General features: G+C 44.2%; 1 protein-coding gene across 1 annotated transcript in view; it reads right to left on the reverse strand.

Moving 5' to 3' along the window:
• The window catches only part of EXOC4 (exocyst complex component 4), a 397972-nt gene that overhangs the window by 16434 nt on the left and 356113 nt on the right, over positions 1-25425 (reverse strand). Inside the window, exons 15-17 of the mRNA XM_042815485.1 lie at positions 18285-18426; positions 14154-14332; positions 12455-12614 (exon numbers count right to left, since the gene is read on the reverse strand). Of these exons, the coding sequence (XP_042671419.1) occupies positions 12455-12614; positions 14154-14332; positions 18285-18426 (481 nt within the window). The remainder of the gene's footprint in view (positions 1-12454; positions 12615-14153; positions 14333-18284; positions 18427-25425) is intronic.

Consider the following 25425-nt stretch of genomic DNA (forward strand, 5'->3'; position numbering starts at 1 on the left):
CATCTCCCCCTTTCTTGAACACCTCCAAGGATGATGACTCCACCACCTCCCTGGGCAGCCTGTTCCAATGCCTCTCCACTCTTCCTGAGGAGAAATATTTCCCTAATATCCAACCTGGATATGTAACAGTGATGATTCCCTGGACCACTTTCCCCATCACTGAGTACTCGCTGAGTCAGAGAGATGCCTCCAAGACACTTGGAGAAATGCTCTTACTTCTATAGGCATGAGCTACATTTCTTGGACTTCCTGGTCATGGAGAGATTCCCATACATAACTTAAAGGAGATGGAAACTTGTCTGGCTCTGCAGTGTGACTTCTATACTGCACCCTTCCATTCAGATGTCTTGCTCCTCCCTAACCCCATCAGTATGGCATGACTCAACGAGGCACTTTGCTCATTTTCCCTCTGACAGGAATTGGCCCTGTGCCGCTGCCGCCCCCTGCTCTTTTGCCCTCACTCATGTGACTCTGAAAACCACCCTTTCCAAACTGGCCATTTCTGCACCATTTTCTTCCCCTATCAGCCATGCCCTGCCAACTGGTACACCTTCCAGGTGAAGCATTTCTGATTCCTGGGTGCCAGCACGTACACTCTGCTCCCTGGCTCAATCTAAGAAAGAGACCCCTGAAAAAGATATGACTTCAGTGCATGGAAAAGTGATGAGTGGCAATTCTTAAAAAAGGTATCACACTGTACCAATATCTGTGGCTTCTGAGCAGATTACCAGGTATGAAGCATTACAGTTTCTAATGAGATCTGACTGACAGGGTAAACCAATCTGCTACTTAAAGACTTGCGTGTGTCTTTCTATCTGTGGGGCTTGTGTTAGAAAGAAGCAGCCTACTGTGAAAAAAGCAGGACATTTTTCTAATTGCTTCCATTTGCAGGCTGGAGGTAGGCAATAGAGATGCATTTCAAGCTGACAATCCAATATTTACCTTTATATCAGCTGCAGAGAAATGTTTGGGAAGACTGTTCTTTCCGTACTGATGGTCTTCCCTTTCCTTGCCTTTTTTGGGGGGAGGCCCACACAAACTTCTCTTCTTATGATATTTCTCCTTTCTCTAATAGCTGTTTGCTGTGCATTTACGTGGAAAGTCCCCCAGAGGGAACAACACCTGCAGCACAAATGCACACCTGCAGAACCTGCCTTTAAACATGGAAGCAGAAGGCAGTTTCTTAAAGCTGTTTTTGGAGCAGCATTTGTGAAGGCTCAGACATGGGGTTCGCATTCACGCATAACATCCCATGGGATGTGTGTTCCCATGGGATGACTCTGAAGATTTCTGATCTGCAGAGGATCTGCAGCCTGGAGCCAAATTTTGACCTCTTTTGAACAGTGTCATAGAATAGTATCATCACTGAATCATAGAATGGCCTGGGTTGAAAAGGATCACAATGATCATCCAGTTTCAACCCCCCTGCTGTGTGCAAGAGTCGTCAACCACCAGATCAGGCTGCCCAGAGCCACATCCAGCCTGGCCTTGAATGCCTCCAGGGGCATCCACAACCTCCTTGGGCAGCATGTTCCAGTTTGTCACCATCGTCTATGTGAAAAGCTTCCCCCTAATATCTAACCTAAACCTTCCCTGTTTCAGTTTAAAACCATTCCCCCTTGTCCTATCGCTCTCCACCCTAGTAAACAGCCGTTCCCCCTCCTGTTTATTCGCTACCTTCAAGTCCTGGAATGAGGCCTCCCTGGAGCCTTCTTTTCTCCAAGCTAAACAAGCTCAGCTTTACAAGCCCACTCCTCCTTTTCAGCCATCCTGCTCGTGTCTTGAATTAAAAACCAGCATGTGTTTGCTCTGCAGGGGAGCTGTGCCACTCCATGCAGCACGCACATTGGTGAGAGCCGCACCAGCTGAATGACAGCCATCTGCCACCAACGTGTGAGTCAGGACAACAGGCATTGCCAGGCAGTATAGGGATGTGCCACAGCCATGCAGGAATGGAGAAATGCTGCGGTCCTCAACAAGGGCTGGAAGAGAAGTTGTGGATGCCTCATCATCCTTGCAGATGCTCAAGATCAGGCTGGATGGGGCACTAGGCAACGAAACCTGGTGTAGGGCAACCAACTTATGGCAAGGGGGGTTGGAACTTGATGATCTTTAAGATCCCTTTCAACCTAAGCCATTTTATGATGGCATCGCTTTCTATTTTGGCACCCTTCTAAGATCATCTAGCCCGACTGTTCACCTACCAACAATATTGCTCACTAAAGCACATCCATAATGTACCACATCTCCACAGTTCTTGAACACCTCCAGGGATGGTGACTTGGACACTTCCCTGGGCAGCCTGTTCCAATGCCCGACCATTCTTTCATGGAATTTTTTCCTAAAATTCAACCTGAATCTCCCCTGACGCAACTTAAGGCCATCACCTCTTGTCCTGTCAATGTTACCTGGAAGAAGCTGACCCCCACCTCGCCATAACCTCAGAGGGCAATAAGGTCTCCCCTCATCCTCCTCTTCTCCAGATTGAGCAATCTCAGTTCCCTCAGCTGCTTCTCATAGGACTGTGCTCCAGACACCTCACAGCTTTGCTGTCCTTCTCTCGACATGTTCCAGGGGCTCGATGTCTTTCTTGTAGAGAAGAGCCCTAAACTGAAGAAGTACTTGAGGTGCAGCCTCACCAGTGCTGAGTACAGACAAACGATCACCTCCTGTTCTGCTGGATGCAATCTTTCTGATACAAGCCAGGATGCCACTGGCCTTCTTGGCCACTGGGCACACTGCTGGCTCATGTTTAGCTGAGCATCGACCAACAGCCACTGATCCTTTTTCTCTGTGCAGTCTTCCAGCCAGTCTGTCTCAAGCTTGTAGCATTGCCTGGGGTTGTTGTGATCAAAGTACAGGGCCCAGAAGTTGGCCTCGCTGAATTTCAGGCCACTGATCCCAGCCCATTGAACCAGCGTGTTCAGATCCCTTCTGCAGAGCTTTCCTACTCTCAGACAGATCTACACTTTCCCCAGCTTGGTGCCATTTGCAAACTTACTGAGGGTGCACTCCATTTCCTCATTCATGTCATCAATAGAGATATTAAACAGGATGGGACCCAATACCAACCCCTAAGGAACACCACTCCTGACCAGCTGGACTTCACTCCATTCACCACCACTCTCTGGGCCTGGCCATGCAGCCAGTTCTTTACCCAGCAAAGGGTGCACGTGTCCAAGGAATGAACTGCAGCTTCTCCAAGAGAATACTGTGGGAAACAGTGCAAAGGGCTTTGTACTGCAGGCCTGGGTAAACAAAACAACCCAGTTCCAGCTGGACAGTCAAAATGTCCTGAACTTACATTAAGTGGCTGCAGTTCTACACGTAACTGGTCAGTATTTCCAGGGAGACCAACGTCACTAAAGGTAAAAAGTAACAAGAAAAACTTCTACAAAGAAAAATCCTTTCCCTTTAATTACCATTAGCAATGCAGCATGACAGAAAGAGATAAACACACAGGCACCTACACAAATAAGGAGCTTGGGAACATAAAGTAATTACTTTGATTTTTTTTTTTTTTCCCAGCGACATTCAAAACTTATTAGTCTCAAGAAACCACATATCAGCAAAAGACTGTCACCTCAGGGATAAATGAGGAATTTGTAATTCATTTCAGGAGAATATATCCTGATGCTGTTAATGCAGAATGGGAACGCGCCGTGGCCAAGCCTAAGAGCCAAAAACACTTCTTAAAAATGTTTATTTGCATCTTCCTGAGCTTGTGTCCCTGGAAATGTGAATGCAGGCTTTGGATGGCTGAGAAGTTCACCTCCATTGATTGTTTCACTAACACACCAAGAACCAAGCGGAGAAAGTCAATGAAGTTTCTCTGTTTTTTCACTCCATTTCCAGTGTAGGAAAATTGAATTAATCTCTTTACTTGGAGCAACTCAAACAACCACATGAAAATCATTACGGAGGCCGCTAAAACCTCTATCTTTAAAGGTTACAGTGCGAAGATTAAAAACACCTCCGGGAAAAAGCGAAATGGCTGATCAAAATTCAATGTTGAGTCAACAGCGGAAAGCCTGGGCAGGACAGCTGCCTTCCAGCACGCAATGGGTATTTTAAGATGCTCCTGCTATAGGGAGCAATACCAGCAAAGAGAGGATGTGATGCGATTTTGCACATCACGACGTTTGGACACTGGGGATGTAGGAAGTGCCAAACAATTTCAGGCCCCCTAATCCTTTTAATAAGGGGCTGCTACCTGGTGTAAATCCTCCCAAGAGTGCTTACAGATTGATTTGCACATCTGCAAAGTCACTTCCCGGCCTGGGCAGCTGCTGAGGTGGCCCTGCATCTCGTTTCAATTGGTTTAAAGAAGTTTAGAGAATCACAACCTAAAGGTGCTCACTTCTCACCGCTCACTGTAAAGGACTGAGGGTAACCAGCTCTGATGGAGACATGACTGTGGAGCTAGAGAGCAAGTATTTATAAGCTCAGTGGGTCAATGTCTGTATCTGAAACTTTAGGCTTGGATGCCTTGCTGGACATGAGTGTGTGTTCTTTGGGTTTCTAGGGCCTCATTTCTGCAAAATGCCTGGTGAGTGTTTTAATTACAAAGCTAGCAGAATCCCTTCCTTGAGGAATTCATAATCCATGCATGCACCAAAGGTAGGGGAGGGACATGCTGCCATTACCTGGTGGTTCCAGCCACTTTCTTTCCATCTCCATGTGTTCAAGTGCTCTCATTATGCAAAAATTACTTAAGGACAAACAGGAGAAATGTCATCCCCCAAGAGTCAGGTCCTTTGCTTCTGAACAGCTGGCAAATCACCATCTTGGACTTTTTTTCTAATGGGAAGAAAGAGCAGCAGGCAAGGCATTTCCCATATACACACAGTGAATAAGAAATCTGCTACTCAGCAAACTTGAGAATGAAAGTTGTCCATCCTCAGGCTGGAGTGAGGCCAAAGATGGGGAGGGAAGAGTAATAATGCCTTCTGCACAAGGATGTGTTTGTTCCTCCTGCTGCATCTCTGGTGCTACTTACAGCAATTCTCTTATTCACACCTGATATCTTAATTTAAGGCAAAGTTCAATTTTCAGGAACATTATCATTTCAGAGCATTACACCTCATTTCTTTGTTTGCTCCCTCTCCTTTGATTGTGCTAGCACAGCTGTTTGCAAGGCCTGCTGTGAACCAGACCAGGGAGCTGATCCTGCCAAAAATGAGGAAAAAATAATGTAAAAGCAAACCATATCCCTTCTCCCCCCAAGCTGGATCGTTTCCCCTCTCTAATTTACTGTGTTGCACCAGTGCTTGCTATGCTGACATAACCAAAAGAATGGGAAGAGGAAGATGGCATCATGGAGCAATACGCAATCACCATCCACAATCTCTTTTATTACCTTTGCAAAACAATACGTGTTTTGCAGAGGTAATAAAATTGAAGGTATCTCAGAGGAAGTTTTTGAGACAAGAGAAAGTACCAAATGCTGTTCTCGGGGAGGAGTACTTTGGACAAACCAGAGGTGTTTGGATCCATTCTCATCTGGTGTCCATCAGGATGCTATGAGGTAGGAAGATCATAGGATCATTAAGGTTGCAAAAGACCTCATTCAGTCCAACTGTCAACCCATCCCCACCATGACCACTAAACCACGTCCCTCAGTGTCACATCTCCACATTTCTTGAATGCCTCCAGTGATGGTGATCTCACCACTTCCCTGAGCACAGGTCTGCTTTTGAGGCAATACCTGGAGATGATGGCTGTGAATCCACAAAAGAAGTGCATTTCCTGTCTTTGGCAAGGCTTCCTTTCCCAAAATGATGAACCTGGACAGAGAAAGATGGCTTCTGAGCCCTGCAAGGCTGAGGGATTCAGAGTATGAGTTCCCAGTGCTGTGGTGAGATGACCTGAAAACTACTGAAAGACTTCAAGATGCGCTGCCTTTCCTGTACATCTCAGTGACCCAGTGTTCAAAAGAAAAAACTGTCCAAACTCTTTTCTTAAACACTGATGGATGTAAAGCTTAAACCTGAACTTCACACTCTTCATCTGAGGAAAGGATAAAGAGTCTTTTGTTTCCTGGCCCTACAAGGAGATGGGGTACACGCACAAGATTGAAACACCTGATTTTGACACAGTTGTGCCGTGTAGAAATACTCGATTCACAATGAACAGGGATCCATCTGTGATCCCCAGTCTTCTTCCAGTCTATAGCTGGCACCTTATTGCAAATCTATTGTATTGCAGAGTCAGAAACTCTGAGAAGTATCTCTATAAAACGTCATGAAGGCATAAATTGATGCCTTACTAAAACTCATAGCAGCTGCAAATGTAACTGGAAATTAAACTCTGTGGATGGGTGATTTGTTCCAGCATAGTTTTCATGCACATGTAGTGGGGTGGCTGATTGGGATGCATGGGGCATCACCCAGCAGCACCCATCTGGTGAAGCACCATATGGGGAAGCAGTCTCTGATCTCCCAAAACAGGGGAAGAATGGGAGAAAGGACAGGGAGTCATCAAGCTGAGGGATGTTTTTAATCCTTTATAGTTGGGATTTTTGGTTAATGCAGTGAAACCACTAATTACAGCTAATTAAACCTGCACTGAGATCAAAGCTCAGTGGAAACTACAGGGGGGAGAAAACAAGGGAGAAAAGAAAGGAAAAGAAAATACAGATTTTGTTGTAAGCAAGTCCTTAATTGAAAACTAAAGCAGCTTTGTTAATTAAAAACAGCAAAACCAAAATGAGGGCATGCTCCACAGATACAAAACATGAGTCCAGCACTGAGATGGAGATAACACATCTTTCCCACGCTGTCAGTGAAGAAAAGCTTTTCTTCCAGAGCCTGTTCTGCTTCGGGATCCTCCATATGGATGGGGTCTTAGGATCCACACTACAAACTTTGGTTGGTGAGCTTTACCTTCCACAGCACTGACCGCACTGGGCTACAAAGTGAGGAGAGAAGAATTCTTCCAGACTAACACATATATAGCTTTTATGAGCAAATGTTTTTCTCTCTAACACTGAATCAAGAGGGATGGATCAGAGACCAGCCTGTCTACTCCTACGAGCCAGAATATCCCATGATTTAAAAAAAAAAACAAAGGGGTTCAACCCATACAGCTGTACAGCCCTAACGAGACACCATAGGATAGGTATGTGTGCACTTATCCAGTACTGGGAGCCACACACACTTTCCAGCCATCTGCTGTCACTGCCATGCAGGGAAAGAACATTTCACGTGTGTTGAAATTCCACCCCAAATCTTAAAATCCATCAGTTTGGGAGAATCTCATGGCTCTTTCATGACGGAAGTGGTTCTGCTGTACTTTGGAACCAAAATTCCTTTCTCTGACATGAAGAAGAGGTGATGACTTAGGTCAACAGGGAGCCAAGATTTTAGGCAATGGCTGCTCCTTGTCCACAGGTAGACTTCAGCTATTTTGGCCACAGCCCTGTGCCTGGTACCAAGTCTCATCCCTTTCTCAGTGATTAATATTACAGTGGTTGGCACCCAAGTTTTGTAATCAACCAGTGTGAGTTTTATTCAAACAAAATAATATTAAATGGCCCACATTTGCTGTTTTGAATGCTGTCCAGTACTGAACCACAAGTGAAGAGAGGTAGTGGAGGAGTACTGCAGATGGACCTGAGAGCAGAAGAGCAGTCTGCCAATGAATCAAGGGGATCCAAGTTCCAATCTGCTTAACGTGGGGCTCAACGTGCACAAGTTCATGTATATATCAAGACGAAAACCAGGAAGAGAAATAATATCAGGCAATGAAAAGGACTTAGAGCACTGGGATCTCTAGGGCACATTGGCTTTCCTTACCTTGTGCAGCACCCAGTAGATGGCAGCATGTTATTGCTTATTCAACTTGCATGGGACAGCATCGAGCAGGAGGCATAAATCTCTCCTAACTCTCCACATTAAGCAAATCCTTTGCTGCTGGTCCTTGCAGGAGAGGAACCCAAAACAATCTGTAATAAAGCCTCCTCCAAAATCCTGCTCCTCAAAGGGCTGGATGGGACAGCCACCTCCGTGGATGTTTGTGTTGAAAGCAGTGTGCCTGTTTGCACTGGGAATTTTAGCACACGGTCATTCTCTGCCTTTTGCTACCAGCTGAGATAGAACAAAATCCAGAGGGTCTATACCCACTCTGCTGCTGTGATTCATGCAAACTTACAAGCAAAAATTAAGGGTTTTCTAGGTGCCAGAGCAGAGCTCAGATGGATTTGCTGATTCCTAGTCCTTATTTACTTTGAAATCAGTGCAAGAATTGGTGCAGCTCTCCCCTGATGCTGTCGGTGGCTGTATGGGTGCAGGGAAGGTGTTTGCCCCAAGGATGTCAGTATCCAAGCATTTACACCATAGCATCACAGGAGTCACTGGGGGAATGTGGGCATGAAGGAACAGGGTCAGAGCAGCAGTTGCAACTGTATTTTGCTGGGGAGAGGAAGCAAAGGTCACTTCTCTTTTGTGAAGAGCAAAAATTCAAGCGGAGTTTGTATACGGACACATTTGATCACAGGTGTCTGAACTGCATTTCAAAGCTTTATTCACGTCCGATCTGAGGACAACTGCCTGACATGCTGATGCCTTCTCCCTGTGGCTTTGCACTGTGGATTTCTCCAGCGTGGCCAGGATCCACCAGCAGGGACAAGGTGGGTGTCACATTATTAGAAAGCTGTGGCCAGAGCCAATGACCCTGTTAACATCTTCAGCAGCAGGAAAAGATGTTAGTGGTCCTTTGGGATGGATGGTCACTGCAACTGCTAGCTTGAATGGTAGCAGCAGGGAAACAGCCCTTAGGAGTACAGACAGCTCTGCTTCACTGTGAAAGGATGAAGGATGCTTTCAGACCCAATAATGAAGAGTAGCACCACTCAAAACCCATCATCTCAGAGGTTAGAATTATACTGCTTTGTATGAAATAGCCACATTTCACCACCAGTCCCCTCCCTTCCCTCAGAATCAACTCCATTAACTTTTGGGAAAAGGGCAATGTTATCATTGCTGTGTGCCTGAAAAAGTGTTTTTTTCTTTTTTTTTTCCCAATGGAAAATGAACATCTAAGAACTGAATGATATTTTCTGTAAGGATAAGTCTCAACAGAAGCCTAAGCCTTTTTTGAATGTCTCTGATGAAATCTCTGCATAAACATGTAATTTCATTTCAGGTGGATAGAGAGGAGGTAAAGGAGATAGACAAGAAAAGATCTGAACTGGAGTCTGTATTTGCAAGTGAATTCTATCCCTGTAATGACAGAAATCTAAATCTGGGTCTGAATCTTACAGAATGTGGAGGTATTCAGAATCCATGCTCTATTCTAGACTTCGCAGCATGTGATCAGATGCTATATACAGAAAGAAAATACTACTTTTTCTTTAATATAGTGGTGGATGTCCTAATGATTGTCTGCATTTCTGCTGGCCTAGATACGGAACACACATAAGAGAAAACCTTATTCATATTTGCAGGAAATAGTGACTGATACACGTCCTTTTGTGACACCTTAGCAGACAGAACCAGCCTATTTTACCCTTTCTTCTTGTGGTGGAGATACTCCTTCCTACAGCTTACAGAGCTTGGCAATTTCTTTCCATTGGAAATGTGCTCCAGCTCTGCTTTGTGATGCTCTGCAGAGAGTTTCCCTCTCCACTCTACCTTGAATGGAGAATCGCAAAGCAAAACCCATCTGAAACAGATTCTTCCTATTCCATGGTATTGTTCCCAAAGCAGCACATGTTGCCAGAGCCTGTTGTCACCTGCAGGTTGCAAATCTTTTGAAGAACGTGGTTTAACCTGCAAGAGTCTCACCAGAACTATCTGTGTTACATGGGTAGGATTTTGCTGTGAACCCTCTACGTGACCTTGGCTTCAGAAGAGGAAGATCTTCCCCATCCACCTTCCCTGATTGGGGTTTCTACTGCCTACGAATGAAGGGACATCATCTACTGGGACAGAGACAAAAGAGGAATACCAGTGCTCTGCGGAGCACATAAATAGTCTTGAAGAATTGTCAAGTCATAAAGGTTGGAAAAGACCACTAAGATGATCCAGTCCTACCACCAACCATCTCCACCATGCCCACTAACCATGTCCCTCAGTGCCACATCTCCACATTTCTTGAACACCTCCAGGGCTGGTGACTCCTTGGTCAGCCTGTTCCAATGCATCACCACTCTTTCAGAGAAGAAGTTTCTCCTAATATCCAACTGAACATCCCTTGGTGCAACTTGAGGCCATTCCCTCTCATCCTATTTCCTCTGCAACTCTGCCACTGATCCTACATGTGAAATAACCACTTGCTCTCAACTTCCCACCTTTAAAAAGGCAAAACTGGTAGTCGGCCACTGCGCAGAGCATTCACAGATTGCTATATGAGAGAGATCACAGAAGCACAAATCACTTTTATCCCACATTGATGCTTTTTTATGCTTTTGGGGTGTGAATGGTCATGTTTATTTTACAGTTGGAATAGACCTCAGTAACTGGACTCCCTAGGGTAATGTGAGGACTTGCTCGGGTAATTATATATTCAGGTGAGCAGAGCAGGGTTTAGATGCACAAGATGCCTTGTATATGTAAAAGGGTAATCCAGATAATGAGTATTCAGGAGCCATCTGTAGAACAAAAGAATAAAACATATTCTCTACATTACAGAAGTCTGCCCCAAAAGAAAGAGGGAAGCAATGCAGTCAAGAAAGCTAAAAAAAAAAAGCCCACAAAACCCCACAAAAAAAAAACAAGGAACAAGCTGTTGAATTTGTATTATGGGAAGAAATCTGCATGGGAACTCATGCTGCTGTACAGAACAAGTACCTCAGTGAGCTCTCAGTGATGGTACTCAGCATCTCAAATGATGCAGGAGAAAATCTATGTGCCATGTAGCCCATACATTATATGAGTGCTTCCTATTGTGAAAACTGCTTGCATGATCATCCATCTAGCAAGACCAGAAGGGGGGAATGTGTTCCCTCCTCACCCTTCCCTTCAAACTCCACGTCAAATTATGCAGCACATAAGTCACAGATCTGTCGTTCAACGCAGATTGCAAAGAGCCATAGGAAAATGGCCAGCACCAAGCCAGCCTCCAACAGCACTTGGTCAGCATTTCATTAGTTGGGTGCCAGTTTCTGTCAGCATATGATCAAGTCCTGTTCTGCCTGCCAAAAAACTGGGCTAATTTACTTAACATTTCAACAGACCAGGGAAAAAAAAGTAATAATAAAAAAAAATTAAAAAGGAAAGATTCAATTTGGAAACTTTATTCCCTGGAGAATTAGTAATGGATCTATTGCTCTCACTCTCTTCTCTCTCCTCCAGGCCTCAGCATTCATAATTTCCCCACGTCAATGTTATTATGAAAAGACAAATTCAATAATGAGATCATTCCCCATATGAGAGCCCAAGTAAATGAGGCACTCAGTCATATCTCCTCTCCCTTCTCTAAGGGAGTCATGCTTCTCCAGTAATTCAGGCTCCAAGAGTGATGGCCAAATGGTGACACCAGTGTTGGCAGAGGGTCACAGCTGAGCGTCATGCAAAACTTTAGTCATCTGAGCTTACAAGCCTTCAATTGCAAGTTCTAGGCTCTTCTTTTGGCTATTTCTTGGACCCAGCTGCCCATTGTCTTTCAGTATCTGAAGAGGATAGAAGAGGATAGCCTCTTCAGCAGGGCCTGTTCTGATAGGGCAAGGGGAAACGGTCTCAACTAGAACAGGGGAGTTTAGATTGGATATGAGGAAGATGTTTTTTACAATAAGGGAGGTGAGGCAGTGACACAGGCTGCCCAGAGAGGTGGTGGATGCCCCATCCTTGGAGAGGAATCCAAGCTAATGTTGAGCAGGACTCTGAGCAACCTGATGGAGATGCAGATGTCTCTGTTCACTGCAGGGGAGTTGTACTAGATGGCCTTTAAGGTTCCCTTCCAACTCAAATGATTCTATGGTTCTATGACTGCTCCACAGAGATTCAGACAACACAGCTCTGCTGCGTTACACCCTGTGATTAATGCCTCAAATGATCCCCCTTCAGTGAATAAAGCAGCAAAACAGAAAATAAACTTGCAGCTGAGCTCCCATGTCCAGTTTTGGCTTTGGTATTGCTACAATTCTGGGAGCAACAGAACATGAAGGAAGACATGGCTTAAGTTTAAATTTTCAACAAACTGAAGCATAACTCATTTGGGCAATCAGAGGCCCCACCTTCATCCAGCTGAAATTCCACACAGCAGTTGTATCTAGAAACATTTCCTTGCCTGAGTTTAGATGTTAAGAGAATCACATGAACAGAAATCACCCAGCATGGACACACCGAGCTGACGCTGAGCTCTGAAGGGATCTTGGCTGAACCTCCCACACAACAAAGGGGGAAAGTGAATATTACAGTTACCACTTCTGTACGTTTAACTTCACCATACCACCCATCCAGTTGCATGGTGGGCATCAAAATAATAACAAACACAATTAAGGCTCTTAGCTCACCTTGCAAAGTCCAGGTCAGCCTCACGTGACATGGTGATGTTTGTCAAGTTTTGTTGGAGGATGAAAATGTTCCTACACATTTTCTTGATGCCAGATTCACTGATGCGCTTGAAGTAGTGGGCTCCGTTGATAAGAATGCAGGAGATGAGGTGGCCCAAACCTGTAGAAGAAGGAAAGAAACAAATAATAAGAAAGACATTTACTGGCAATAATTCATCATAAAGCCTGGGAATGGGCATGGAACGGGTGTGTGAACTGGAAAGAGAGATACACCAGACCGCATCTGGAAACAGTTCACCATCTTCCCTGTGAATTTTTTGGCTTTCCTCAAGGTTCCCTTTGTTAGCAAAAATACAAAAAAACAAAACAAAACAAAACCCTATAAAACTATACAAAACTATAAAAACACCAAGTTGCACTATTGTAGCCATTGAGTTTTACAGGACACTCCCAGATTTATCAGCACACACCTTTCCATTCCTTTCTCTCTAGCAGATCAATGGACCACCACTGCTCTGACAAAATGATATTATTCTAATCTATTATCAAGGATGGTATTTTTTCCTGGCAAATTCTCACAAGAGCAAAAATGAGCTGCATTTCAATGCACTTGATGCACAGCTTCTCTAATAGTTTCTTTTGATTGAGTGATGTCTCCATCTTTCCTCTGCTACTGAAGGACGTGGCAGGCTGCTAAAAGTCACAGGAAATCTCAGAATGAAATACCCATGCATGAAGCATTGAAAATAGAAAAAATGTAGCCCAATTCACTCAGTACAGGGGTCTGGAAAAGACTAAGCATTGATTAGAAGTCTGAATTATGAACGTACGCTCATGCTTAGGCTACCTAAATGCTGATCAGAAGAAGGCTAACAAGGCTTGTGCAGCCTTCATCCCTGCCAGCAATGCAATGAGTGCATCTCCAGTCCTCACTCTTCTGATTTTGACATCTTCACACCCTGGCACACCACTGTGCATCAGTGCCACAAATAAATACAGGGAGATGAACCAAGATGTGATTTATATTCTCCAAGGTAATCACAACAGACGAGACATCAGAAGAGCTAATGTTCTCAAAATTTAATTTTGGTATTGGAATGGCTACACTTTGGATAGGGTCTGTGCTATAATAGAGCTGTGCTTGCAATACATACGGCTTCCTGGTGAACTCTCCTGCGTGTACATCAGCCTACCCTTTTTGTGCTCAGAATGGGTTGATTGGTTCTATCAAAGACACTGAGAAATGGTAAAGAAGCAACAAGTTTCTGACTTACGTCTGCATGGGTCTCACCAATCAATTTGCTGTAGATGGCAACAATAGCACAGTGTGTGTTCGAGTCATAGAATCACAGAATCATTCGAGTTGGGAGGGACCCTTAAAGGTCATCTGGTCCAACTCCCCTGCACTGAACAGGGACACCTACAGCTTGATCAGGTTCTCAGAGCCCTGTCCAGTGACACTGAATATCTCCAGGAATGGGGGAATCCACCACCTCTATGGGCAACCTGTTCCAGTGCCTCACCACTCTTCCTTCCTGTAAAAAACTTTTTCCTTATATCCAATCAAAATTTCCCCCCTAGTTTGCAACAATCTCCTCTTGTCTTACCCTGAAAGATAATACTTCTGAGCTCTGCGATAAAAACGAAAGATCATTTCGTAAGAACCAAACTCTTACAAACTTGTTGACAAATGTCTGACCTTCAAAGATGTACTGGAACTTGTGCTGCTGGAGGCTGGCGCTCATGGCTTCCTCGATGGCACTGATGTCCTTATTGAGCCGGACAACAAGGGGGTCATAGTCCATGCTCTCCACGTTGGCAACGATGGCATAGTTCCCTTGTTTAGCCAATGGGATCAGGTAGTGGAAGCAATGAACTCTGCAAGACAGAAGAGAGCGTTACAGCACAACAATGCCAACATTAAAATATCAATGGGTGTTACTCAGAAGTGGTTCTAGGCAGAAAAAAACATGATAGTAGGATGCTTATTTTCATGGAGAGAAATGCTAGCAATCTGTACCTTCAAGTCCTCTAAAGGCTGTGCAGATTCCAGAGAAGAGAGTGAAAGCCTATCAACAAAAACACGACTCAAGAGCCAAATGATTTGGACAAAGAAGAGCATGCCTGCACTGCTTGTTCTGTTTTTGGTTTCTCAGCCAGGACTGGAAAAAATGAGGATAACTGAAGGGACCATTCCCTTAGGAGCAAAACATCCCTCATGGGATGCCCGGTCTGGATGCCAGCTGCAAAGGTGCCTACTGCCAGCACACCAAGCAGCTCTGGGAGGCTTGGAGGATGTACGGACATTCCAGTGCCCATTTGCCCTTGCTCTAATGTGAAGACCTAAGAGATTTTTTTTTTTTAAATCTCATTACCAGTCCATGGAGGCCTTCAAAGTTTCCAATTGTTAGATAATTATCTCATCTTTTTTGTCAAGCGTTAGCCAGTTCCCCAGCAGAATCATAGAACTGTTCGAGTTGGAAAGGACCCTTAAAGATCATCTACTCCAATTCCTCTGCAATGAACAGGGATATCTACATCCCAGTCGGGCTCTGATGAAGACTATCTCTGTAACACCTCTGCAGCGGTTAAGGCTGCCAAGGAGGGCAGTTGTTCCTTTTATTTCTCCCTCCAAACACCAGCATGTTTGTGGTGACCTTGACATGGCTCTGTGGTTAGGTCTTCTGAAAAGCACTGCTGATTACACTGTGGAAAAATGACATATATAAGGATACTGCAGGGATACAGAGAGGCTAGAGAGCATAGTTAAGCTCTCTTGAACATACATCTTTTATTTTTGGAATAATAAAAACCAATGGAACAAAAAAGCCCCAAGCAAATTACTTATCATGACAATGTATTAAATACATTAGAGGTAAAAGTGCTTCCTCATAATTTTCCTTCTAAAGTTCAAGCAAGTAAAAAGCAATTTTAAGAAATGAGTGGCTACATCTGCATTAAATGCATGTGTCTCTTGACCTATCTTGAGAGGTGAATACAAAGGATCCTCTATTAACAGATACGACCTACACCATCACTCTGAAATGCCAAGTGCCTTTTAACCAGGTTCTCCATTTTCAAACATGTTGGTTCTGCAGCACTTCAATACTGATGCTCCAATGATACTCCTTGCATGTACTGTTAGCCCCTTATAACTGGAAAAAATGAGTGAGCCAGGAGGCATTCAGTGGTAATTTGAAGGCTGAGATTGCATCTTCCCAAACATTTAATACGATTGCAACTTCTTTCCAGTTTGCCAGACATGTTTATCTGCTGGCAACATGCCTTATCGTCATCTTTTCCATTAAAGGAAAAAGTCCTGTGCACTCACATTTTGTTCTGCAAAAATCTGCAATTAGGTCATTTCTCTTGAACTCATAGTGGAAAATGCTATGATCAGCAAAGTCAATAGCAAAACTCCTTTGACTTTTGTAATTCTTGGGTTTCACCCACATCACTCAATGGGGATGGGGTCACGATTTTGGTTGGACTCTTCTGAATTTCATCCATCAGGGAATCATAGCCGAATTGCAGCCTGGCTGAAATACCCCTTGCATTAAAAGTGTATCTCAGGTTCAGCACACTGAGACATAAAATTCATGCCAGACTGGCTGGCTCAAAAAGCACTGGGTTGGGATGGGGTGGGAGTTGTAGTACATGCCCCATCCCTGGAGACATTCAAGGTCAGGCTGGACTGGGCTCCAAGCACCTGACCAAGCTGTAGATGCCCCTGTTCACTGCAAAGGAATTGGAGTAGATGACTTTTAAAGGTTGCTTCCAACTCAAACAATTCTATGATTCTCTAAGTTGTGATGAGTAAGTTCTGGCTTCTGTGTACCAGTCCTCATGGAAGATGTCCTTGAGGTGGCCATCGCATGCAAGTTCAATCTAGGCCAACCTCCAGAGTGAAAATATACCTATCATTTAGCACCTGCTCCTATATAATGTTGTATTGGTGTTTTTTTAAATAGTATAACATGGTAACAGATTAAATAATCTGAAATTTCATGGTTATTTGTGACTAAGGAATCATAGAATCACTTGAGTTGGTAGGGACTCTTAAAGGTCTCCTAGTCCAACTTCCCTGCAAAGGGACACCTACAGCTCAGTCAGATTGCTCAGAGCCTGGTCCAGCCTGTCCTTTAATGCCTCCATGGTTGAGGCATCCACCACCTCCCTGGGCAACCCAAAAAGAAATGGTTAATGATCTGGATGTGCCAACAGTTTCATTTGAGGAAGGAGATGTAAACCCAAGGTGCAGGGTCTCAGGGACCATAGTCCTCGGGTCATGCTCTGATAGTTATAGAGGAGAATCTAAACCCAGGCTTGTGCCAATCAGCATCTGGCAAAGCTGTAAACAAATGGGGGGTCCCTAAGGTAAGAGAAAACCAAGGGGATCACTGCAAAGTCTCAACCCCTCTTTCGCTGTCTGTAGCAGTGAAAATTGTCCTGCATTATATTTGCACCTATTTCTGCTTAACCAAAGTGTGATGGAAAATCCGAAACCCATCCAGGCTGGTGCCTATATCATGAGTCTGGGTTAGGCCAGGCATCACCTTGCATTACACTGCAGCTGGAAAGCTGCTCCATTTCCATATTTTAACAATCTTTTCTTCAAGTCCCAACTCATCTGTGATGCCTGCAATCAAGTGGGCAGCAGATGATGGATAGCAGGTTGAAGGGCTACTGACAATAACTGATGTGTATTTTTTTAAAGCTACATACTGACTTCATGAGAGCTCTGTCAACATACATGAAGACAAAATATGGCTCAGGATATGCCACAGAAGAACAAATGGCCCATCAAGTCTCATTGCCTGTCTATGACATCCACTTATATTTGATGCTTCAGAAAAAAATGAAGCAGTGAAAATGCACCTGGCCAATGCATGAGGGACAAACGCTTTCCCAGCCCCAGAGTGGACAGCTGGCAGCCTGAAGAAAGGGATTTGCTGCTTTTCATCTTTGCATGTGTAGTCAGAGACATCACAAAACTCTCCAGCCCTTTAAAAGTTCCAGCTGGTGCTTACCTTATATTCCCCAGATTCTCTCACTATTTGAAAAAAAAAAGCAGTAAGAAAAGCTTTTATTTGCAATCCAAAGCGCAATGGCTAATAAATATGCAGACACCTGTTAGGCTTTAAAAACACTGTGCAATTATCTATGGACAAAGCCTGCAAAAAACTTTTTTTCCTAGTTTCTGACACAAGATACAGACCCTCTTACAAAGCCCCAGTGCTGGTATCTTGCCTCTGCCCCACATTTGGCCACCCATAGTTATGGAACCTGGCATTTCTGGATATATCACAGAATCACAGAATGGCCTGGGTTGAAAGGGACCGCAATGATCATTGAGTTTCAACCCTCTCTGCTGTGTGCAGGGTTGCCAACCACCAGACCAGGCTGCCCAGAGCCACATCCAGCCTGGCCTTGAATGCCTCCAGGGATGGGGCATCCACAGCCTCCTTGGGCAACCTGTTCCAATTTGTCACCACTCTCTGTGTGAAAAATGTCCCCCTAATATCTAACCTAAACCTCCCTTGCCTCAGTTTAAAACCATTCCCCCTTTCTGTAGTGTTCTATCACTATCAACACCCATAAACAGCCGTTCCCCCTCCTGTGTATATGCTCCCTTCAAGTCCTGGGAGGCCACAATGAGGCTTCCCCAGAGCCTTCTCTTCTCCAAGCTAAACAAACTCAGTTCCCTCAACCTTTCTTCACAGGAAGGCGGGCACATATACCATTCATATGCCATAATACGACCTCTGGACACAGTTTTGACCTGCAGCTTTCTGAGCTCACTACAACCCCCCAAATTCTGGGCTTTTACCTGACTTCCAAATGTAGAACCAGCAGGCAGCGGTCAGCCATCTCTTGGAAAGACCTGGCCAGCTCACTCAGGGTTTGCAGGATCTGTTCGGATGCAGGAAGGTTTTCCATGCTGGCATGGCTGTCCTGGCCAGGAGACATAGCTAGCAAAAAAAAAAAAAGGATAAATCAGTGACATATTTCATCGATACCACTTGGCTTTAGCAACTATAGCACACTGACTGCTTCCATCCTAAGCGTGTGTGCTCTCTTCTATCTTTGGCTGAGCAGTGAAATCTATGATTTGGGAATGTAAGAAGCAACAAACTGCTCCTGTGATTGGTTTAAACTCCAGAATGAATCTTATGGGTTTCATCAACCACCAGAATACATCTGCTTGGGAAGATACTGCTCTGTGAAAAGTATTTCTGCAAAATCCAGGAATGTTTATCTTGCTTTGCTTGGAGTGAGGGAGGAGCTGCTCTGGGGCCAAACCATGGCACCAGTAAGAAAGTTGACCCTTTTTGGTCACGATAGACTTCCTTATTTAATCACAAGTGAACCCAATCTGCAGAAATCATGGAGAGCAGAGACGTTTTCATCATTTATTTCTTACCATCCCACTGCGAGCCAGCAAACAACTACTATTTCTGCTTCGTGGGCAACAAACTCAGAAAAGAAGAGTTGTGGGTACTGGCCATGGCCATAGTTGTGAGATTGCTATCCTGTATATATCATCCTGTGGGTCTAACTCATTTAATTTCGTCTGTATCACTCACACCAAGAGCTCTTCAAAACACGGTTATCAAATATTCTGCCCTAATTAGAGGAAGCAAATTCCAAATATCTGAGTTCTAGCTCTCATTCAAGCAGCACTTTAGCAATGACTTCGTGCATAGGGTGATTAGCAGTGTTTGAAATTATGCAGACCTGTTTAGGCACCTTGCATCTGAATTAAACAGTGTGATGGGAAGGGATGTCTTGGGCCATCAAGTCCATCACGTCCCACAGCCTTGGGTAGATAACAGTATGCCGTACTGAAGTCATTCAGCTTTCTACCCTGAACTACTCCTTCAAAGCCTCACTTCTCCAACACTGATTTTAGAGGTTAGGATCTAATTTCCAGCCTACGCTTATTCACTGATGTTTTATATTTAGTTCTTCATATGCCATCATTATTCTTTGCCTGATGGAGGTTTCCATCATTGGTATTTATCTCCTGCTGCAGTACAAGAAACTCATTGAGGAGTGGGAATTTCCATCCCCTCTTCATCCTAGGAGCAACTCTGCACCCCTTCCAGGCTCAATTACGTTTTTGAGCACAGCTAACCAGAGCTGTGTGCTGTATTTCAGCTCTCATTGCTGCCACAATGGGACCAGAGCTTTCCCATCTCTCCAGGGAATATTCTTTTTTGCTCTTTTGCTCCGATATCTGCTTTCTTTTCATGGTTGCTTCACATTTTCAGCTCGTATTTGTTCCGTGGTCAACCTGAATAATGAAGGTGTGCTATCTGCTGGTGCTAAGAATTGGCTTGTTTTCTTGTCTTCTCTTGCCTTCCCTAATGTTTGGTACATGACAAACACTCAGCCAGACACCAACGCAGCGCAGTACAGAAAGGATCTGTACATTGCTAAGGAACTGTTGACAACAAACTTTAATTGTGATGGAAACTGATCGGATAAATGTCTCTTGCCACTGTTTGTACAGCCAGAGACTTTCTTTGAAAGAAGAACATACGTGGAGCTTTGGATTTGCTTGTAAAATTCAATACAACTTCAGATCCAGTCTGAAAAGCAAAGACAAAATGAGGAGTCAAAAGTCCCAATGTATTTTGTCTGAAACAGTGCTATACGTATAAGACAGATTTGTACAACTAAAGGAGTGTGACAAAGCAAAAGGAAAAGACTGCACACAGCAAAGCACCAAATTGTGCATCTTATTTTACTATGAATGACTACAGAGAAAACCATGCAAGGAAAAGGCCATGTTAAATACAGATCCAGGAAGCAGCCTCCTTCAGCAGCTCCTCCAATCACAGCAATATGGATGAAGTTTAATTTTAACAAACCTTTCAGCTACGACATTTGTTTCCCTAGAGGGTGGCGGGGCTTTTGGATCATGCAGATTCAGGTCTGCAGAATGGGGGAAAAAAATCCATTTTTAGTCATATAACTCTAAATACTGACAAGTTTCTATTGGTGCTGCTCCTGGAGATGGACTTGCTGTTACAGCACAGGAATGTTGCTGCAGTCTCAGGTTTGATTGCGCCAACTCGCACCAGCAGTGGAGATGGATGGATCCATCACCTGAAATGCAGGAGTCAGCTAATTTCTGCAGCGGAGAAATATTATGCACATTTTTCTGCTCTCTATAATTCATTTACAGCAATTTAAGTGAAGTGGTAATTGTATTTGTCAGTGGAGATAAGAGCAGGAGGAAGATGGGGGCAATCTGTGCTTTATTTAAAGCCTGAGTGCTTAAATTCCTCTGACTGTTCAATGTCCCCGGAGTGAGAACTTCTGAGTGTTCCACATCCAGAAGGTGGGAAGTTCTTCTGAGTATCCCATGTTCCCAGGGTGGGAAGTTTCTGGGTGTTCCACATCCCCAGGGTGAGAAGCTATGGGTGTTCCATGTCCTGAAGTTGGGAAGTTCTTCTGGGTCTTCCACGTTCCAGGGTGGGAAGTTCTTTGTGTTCCATGTGCTAAAGGTGGGAAGTTCTGGGTGTTTTGTATCCCCAAGGCGGAAAGTTCTATTGGGTCTTCCATGTCCCCAGGGTGGGAAGTTCTGGGTGTTGTGCATCCCCAAGGTGGGAAGTTCTCCTGGGTGTTCTGGGTGTTCTGTGTCCCCAGGGTGAGAAGCTGTGGGTGTTCCATGTCCACAAGGTGGGGAGTTCCAGGTATTCCATGTCCCCAGGGTGGGGAATTCTTCTGTTTGTGTTCTGTGTCCCCAGGTTGGGAAGGAAGACCGAGTGCTGGCTTAGGAAGGTATATCCACTTCTCAAGTGATACGAAGGCCCTGAAGTATACTGTCACTTTTTGAGATCAAAAGACTTCCAGAGCCCTCCACTTGTCCTTTCTTCTTCCTCAGGCATCCAGAATGGATTGTCTCAGTGCTGAGTCAACCAAGGAGAAAATCCTATTTCTTAAAGCCTTGTTCAGGAGACGTGAACCCGCAGAAGGAGTAAGATAATCACAGCCTAAAGGGGTATTGAACAAAAGCGTATTTTGGAACTTTTGTTTTGGAGACAGGCAGTTCTTTGGGCAGACACCAAGTGATGGGTGATCCCCCATAGTCATTCAACCCACCAGAACACTCTCAGCTCTCCACTTAAAGGGCAGAGGGAGGCATCTCAAACTGAAATGCTGGAAAAGCAACACCACAGATCCACAGTCATACATATCTTCTTCTCCTCCTCCTTTGTAAGTACCTTGGCCCGTTTACACCAAGTCAAACGAGCCCTTCTAGACAACAAAACACCCAACAGTTGGGTAAGCAGCAGCCAACAACTTGCTCCTTAGTCCCTTATCATCCTGCAGCCTCAACAGATGAATTTCAGTTGTCCTGAGTCGTCTTCCTGTGCTGCTGGATAACAATTACAGCTTTGTTTGGAATTTCTTTTAGCTCGCTGCAAGCACAGCCAAGATATCTCACTCTGAGAGGGAACATTTCATTCCAGCAAACATGAGAAAAATAAAGTTAACACGCTAGTTGTCACCCATGATTTCAATCATTTTGCAATTCAATGGGACGCTGGTGTCTCTTGACAGATTGTGCCTTGTAAATCGATGGATGTAAATTACCAGACCTCTGGAATATTAAACAAAACCTGCAGCGTTGCCCATAAACAAACCTCTGTATCCAATCAAGGTCTACAATAGTGCGTCCTGCTTGAGCAGAGAGACTGTTAACAGATTTGAATGATTTAAGAGTGCAAGGAGAAAAATCAATCTAAGGTTACTTGCCTCTGCTTTGGCTCCGGTGCAACCTGAGCCTGAGAAATAAACCTGCAACATGTTCACACTTTACATATAGCACTATATGCCACTGCCTTGCAGAGAGAAGAGGAAAGGTTCACAGAAAAATTTTACAACTCCGTTGGAAGAAAAACTCAGAGACATGGTCTGAAACCCTTACTGTGTCCCAGAAGTAATATTAGGGATCAGCTTGCACCTTTTCGATCTTTAATTTCTTACTCCCTTCCTTTCTGGAAAAGGAAATCCCAAAATAATCATTAGTACACACATGCAAAAGGAAATTGCTATTGGTTCAGTGCTGGACCATGCCTTTGGAGACTTGGGGTTAACCCCTATCTCTGCTGGTGACTTTTTGGAGCTCTTGGCATACCACTTTCTCTCTCCATGCTTTGGTTTGCAGTGGGTAAAACCTGGGGTGTTTTTTTGTATCAATAAAAGCAGGATCTAATCCTGCTCATCTCCTATTCTTGCAGCCTTCAGAATCACAGAGTCAGTAAAGGTGGAAAAACCATTACGACCATCTAGTCCAACCATCAGCCCACGTCTGTGACCACTGTAGAGCTTGGACATGGTGTAGATTTACCCTCTAGACTCACTGCCACATCTGCCCTTCTTTTGAACGCCTCCAGGACAGTGACTCCACCACCTCCCTGAGCAGCCTGTTTCAATGCTTCACCACTTTTTCTGAAAAGTTTTTCCTAATATCCAACCTGAACCTCCCCTGCTGCATCTTGAGGCCATTCCCTCTCAACCCATCGCTGTCATCTGGGAGAAGAGACTGACTTCCACCTTGCTACAACCTCCTTTCAGGTAGTTGTAGGGAGCAATAAGGTCTCCCCTGGGCCTCCTCTTTTCCAGACTAAAATGCCTTCAGCCATCCAAAAGTAGTGGAAATCACTGGGGTATCACCTCTGCACAGCTGCATGGAGATGGCTGCATTCTGCCCTGGCAGCAGGAGATTTGCTGGAGATGAAAAGCCTTAAGTAACTACAGAGAACCAAACAAAGCAAGTCAACTCAAATGTTTTTCTTTCTGTGGGAATAACTACCAGGACCCTGCTCTCAAGCCACTTTTCTCTTTGTGGTTACACATCTTTGCTTCCAATTTGATTTCCTATTGCTCCTGAGATGCTGTCTCAATCTAATTTAGAGTATAAGCTCCCCAAGGAGCAAGGGTCTTCTCTTTTTATCCTTTTGCAAAGTGCTCTGCACACCTGTGGTGCTCGAGAAATAATGGAAAACAACAACTATATGCAACCCATATGGCCACTTGGACTGGTTTCTGGCTTCAGGAGTATTATTTGTAGCTCTAAGGCATAGATCACTCACTGCCTGCCTCTAAACACGACTGTTTGGGGATCTCAGAGCTGCAGCTCTGCAGGAAAGTAATGGAATGAGCCATAAAATCTGGAACTGGATTTTGATCTTTTTTTCCCAAGCTCATGAGATTTATTTCAAAAGTACAGGAACCTGTCGATTTATCTGTAAAAAGACAGATTTTGGCTTTGACATCCCTTCCCTTACTTCTCAAGCGTGTCTGAACCTCTGGGCCTCTCAGATACGGATAACTACTGAAGATATTTATGTAGTTATTGATGCACTATTCCTTCTGACATAAATTGTTTTCTGTGTAAGTTTTAAGTAGAATCATACAATCACTCAGGTTGGAAAGACCACTCAGATCATCCAGTCCATCAACGCGTGACTGTGACTGATTGAGACCATGTCCCTCAGTGTAACATTTACCTTTTTCTTGCAAACCACCAGGAACCAACGTTGGGCAGGATTAAATCTTGTGCCCAACTCTTGAGCTTACAGATGAGCCAGTGAGCAGAAGTGAGGACAGCCTGCACCTACATAAGATACACCACTGAGTCTCTCCTACACTGGATCCAACTCTTCTCTTCTGAAAAACAAGTAGCCTTGAGGTGAGGAAAGTTCTGAGATACTGAGAACATCTCTACTACATGCAGGTGGGATGAGTATGCAGCTGAAAGTATCGATTGATAGCGAAACACTGGGAAGAACAGGGATTCTTGTTAAAGCAAAGCAAATACCAAGAAAGGACAAGCTTTAATAGGTGAGGACCTTTCAAACAACAGATGTGAGGGTGGAATTTTCTAAGTACTCAGAACTAGCCTGGCTCACCTTTTACTGCGACCGTCAGAAAATTGCTCATCAATGTTGAAGTGGAAAAGCTATGTCAACACTTCAAGGTGAAGGCAGGAGTTGGACTCAACGATTCTTGTTGGTCCCTTCCAACTTGGTATATATTATGATTCTATAGTATGACTTTTACATAGTTAGAGTTTTGCTATGAATGAATCCGGTTCTTTAGCAGAGGCAACTGTGATCATATGCAAAGAATCATATGTATTATGGTTCAACTGGATGATCTCAGTTGTCTTTTCCAACCTTAATGATTCTATGACTCTATACTGGAAGATCCTTAAGGAGGGGATTTTCTCTTGCCAATCTTCTCAAGAATGGAGAAGGAAACAGAACTTAAATGCAAAATCTGAAAAAAAAAAAAGACAAAACTTGAGAGTATCCTTCCATGCCTCTGTCCTACACTCCATGGTAAAATTCAAGTGCAGGAGATGGGACAAAGTAACTGTGATGGAAAAAAAGCACTGCGACCTCATTTACGATGAGTGCTGATAAGCAAGCTGGGCTGCAGCCCCCATCAGTTCAGTAAACACTAATGATGAGGAGAGCACAGACTGTCACTGGTGATAAAGAACAGGCTAAACACTCTATTAGTTTTTCATTTTACGAATTAATGTTTTTTATGGTGTGTGTACACTCGCTAGTTAATGAATTGTCTCGTTAGAGCTGTCTGCAGAGCTCCTCTCTGCCTCTGCTGGCAGACATAAATTTCAATGAGGAAATTAGCACTTTAAAAAAGGCAATAACTCCTCTAAAACTGGTTTGTTTTCCATTAGTTTCTGCAAACACACGGCTTCAAGAAAGGGATTATCATGGAAAAAAGTCCATGTCCCCTGAGCTAGGGGGGCAGGACAAAAATTATGGTGGGAGGGTCTACCTCCACTGTACAATAACCTCCTGGAAAGGTCTGGTTGCTGAACACTTTTCTTTAAATATGTAGCATTCAAGTCTGGAAAGGGCTTAGGAATTAGGTGGAAGGGAAGGGAAGGGAAGGGAAGGGAAGGGAAGGGAAGGGAAGGG

The sequence above is a fragment of the Centrocercus urophasianus genome, unplaced genomic scaffold (assembly GCF_019232065.1).
Source record: "Centrocercus urophasianus isolate 14NV4802_14NV808 unplaced genomic scaffold, USGS_Curo_1.0 seq_15, whole genome shotgun sequence".
In the NCBI taxonomy this organism is placed as follows: Eukaryota; Metazoa; Chordata; class Aves; order Galliformes; family Phasianidae; genus Centrocercus; species Centrocercus urophasianus.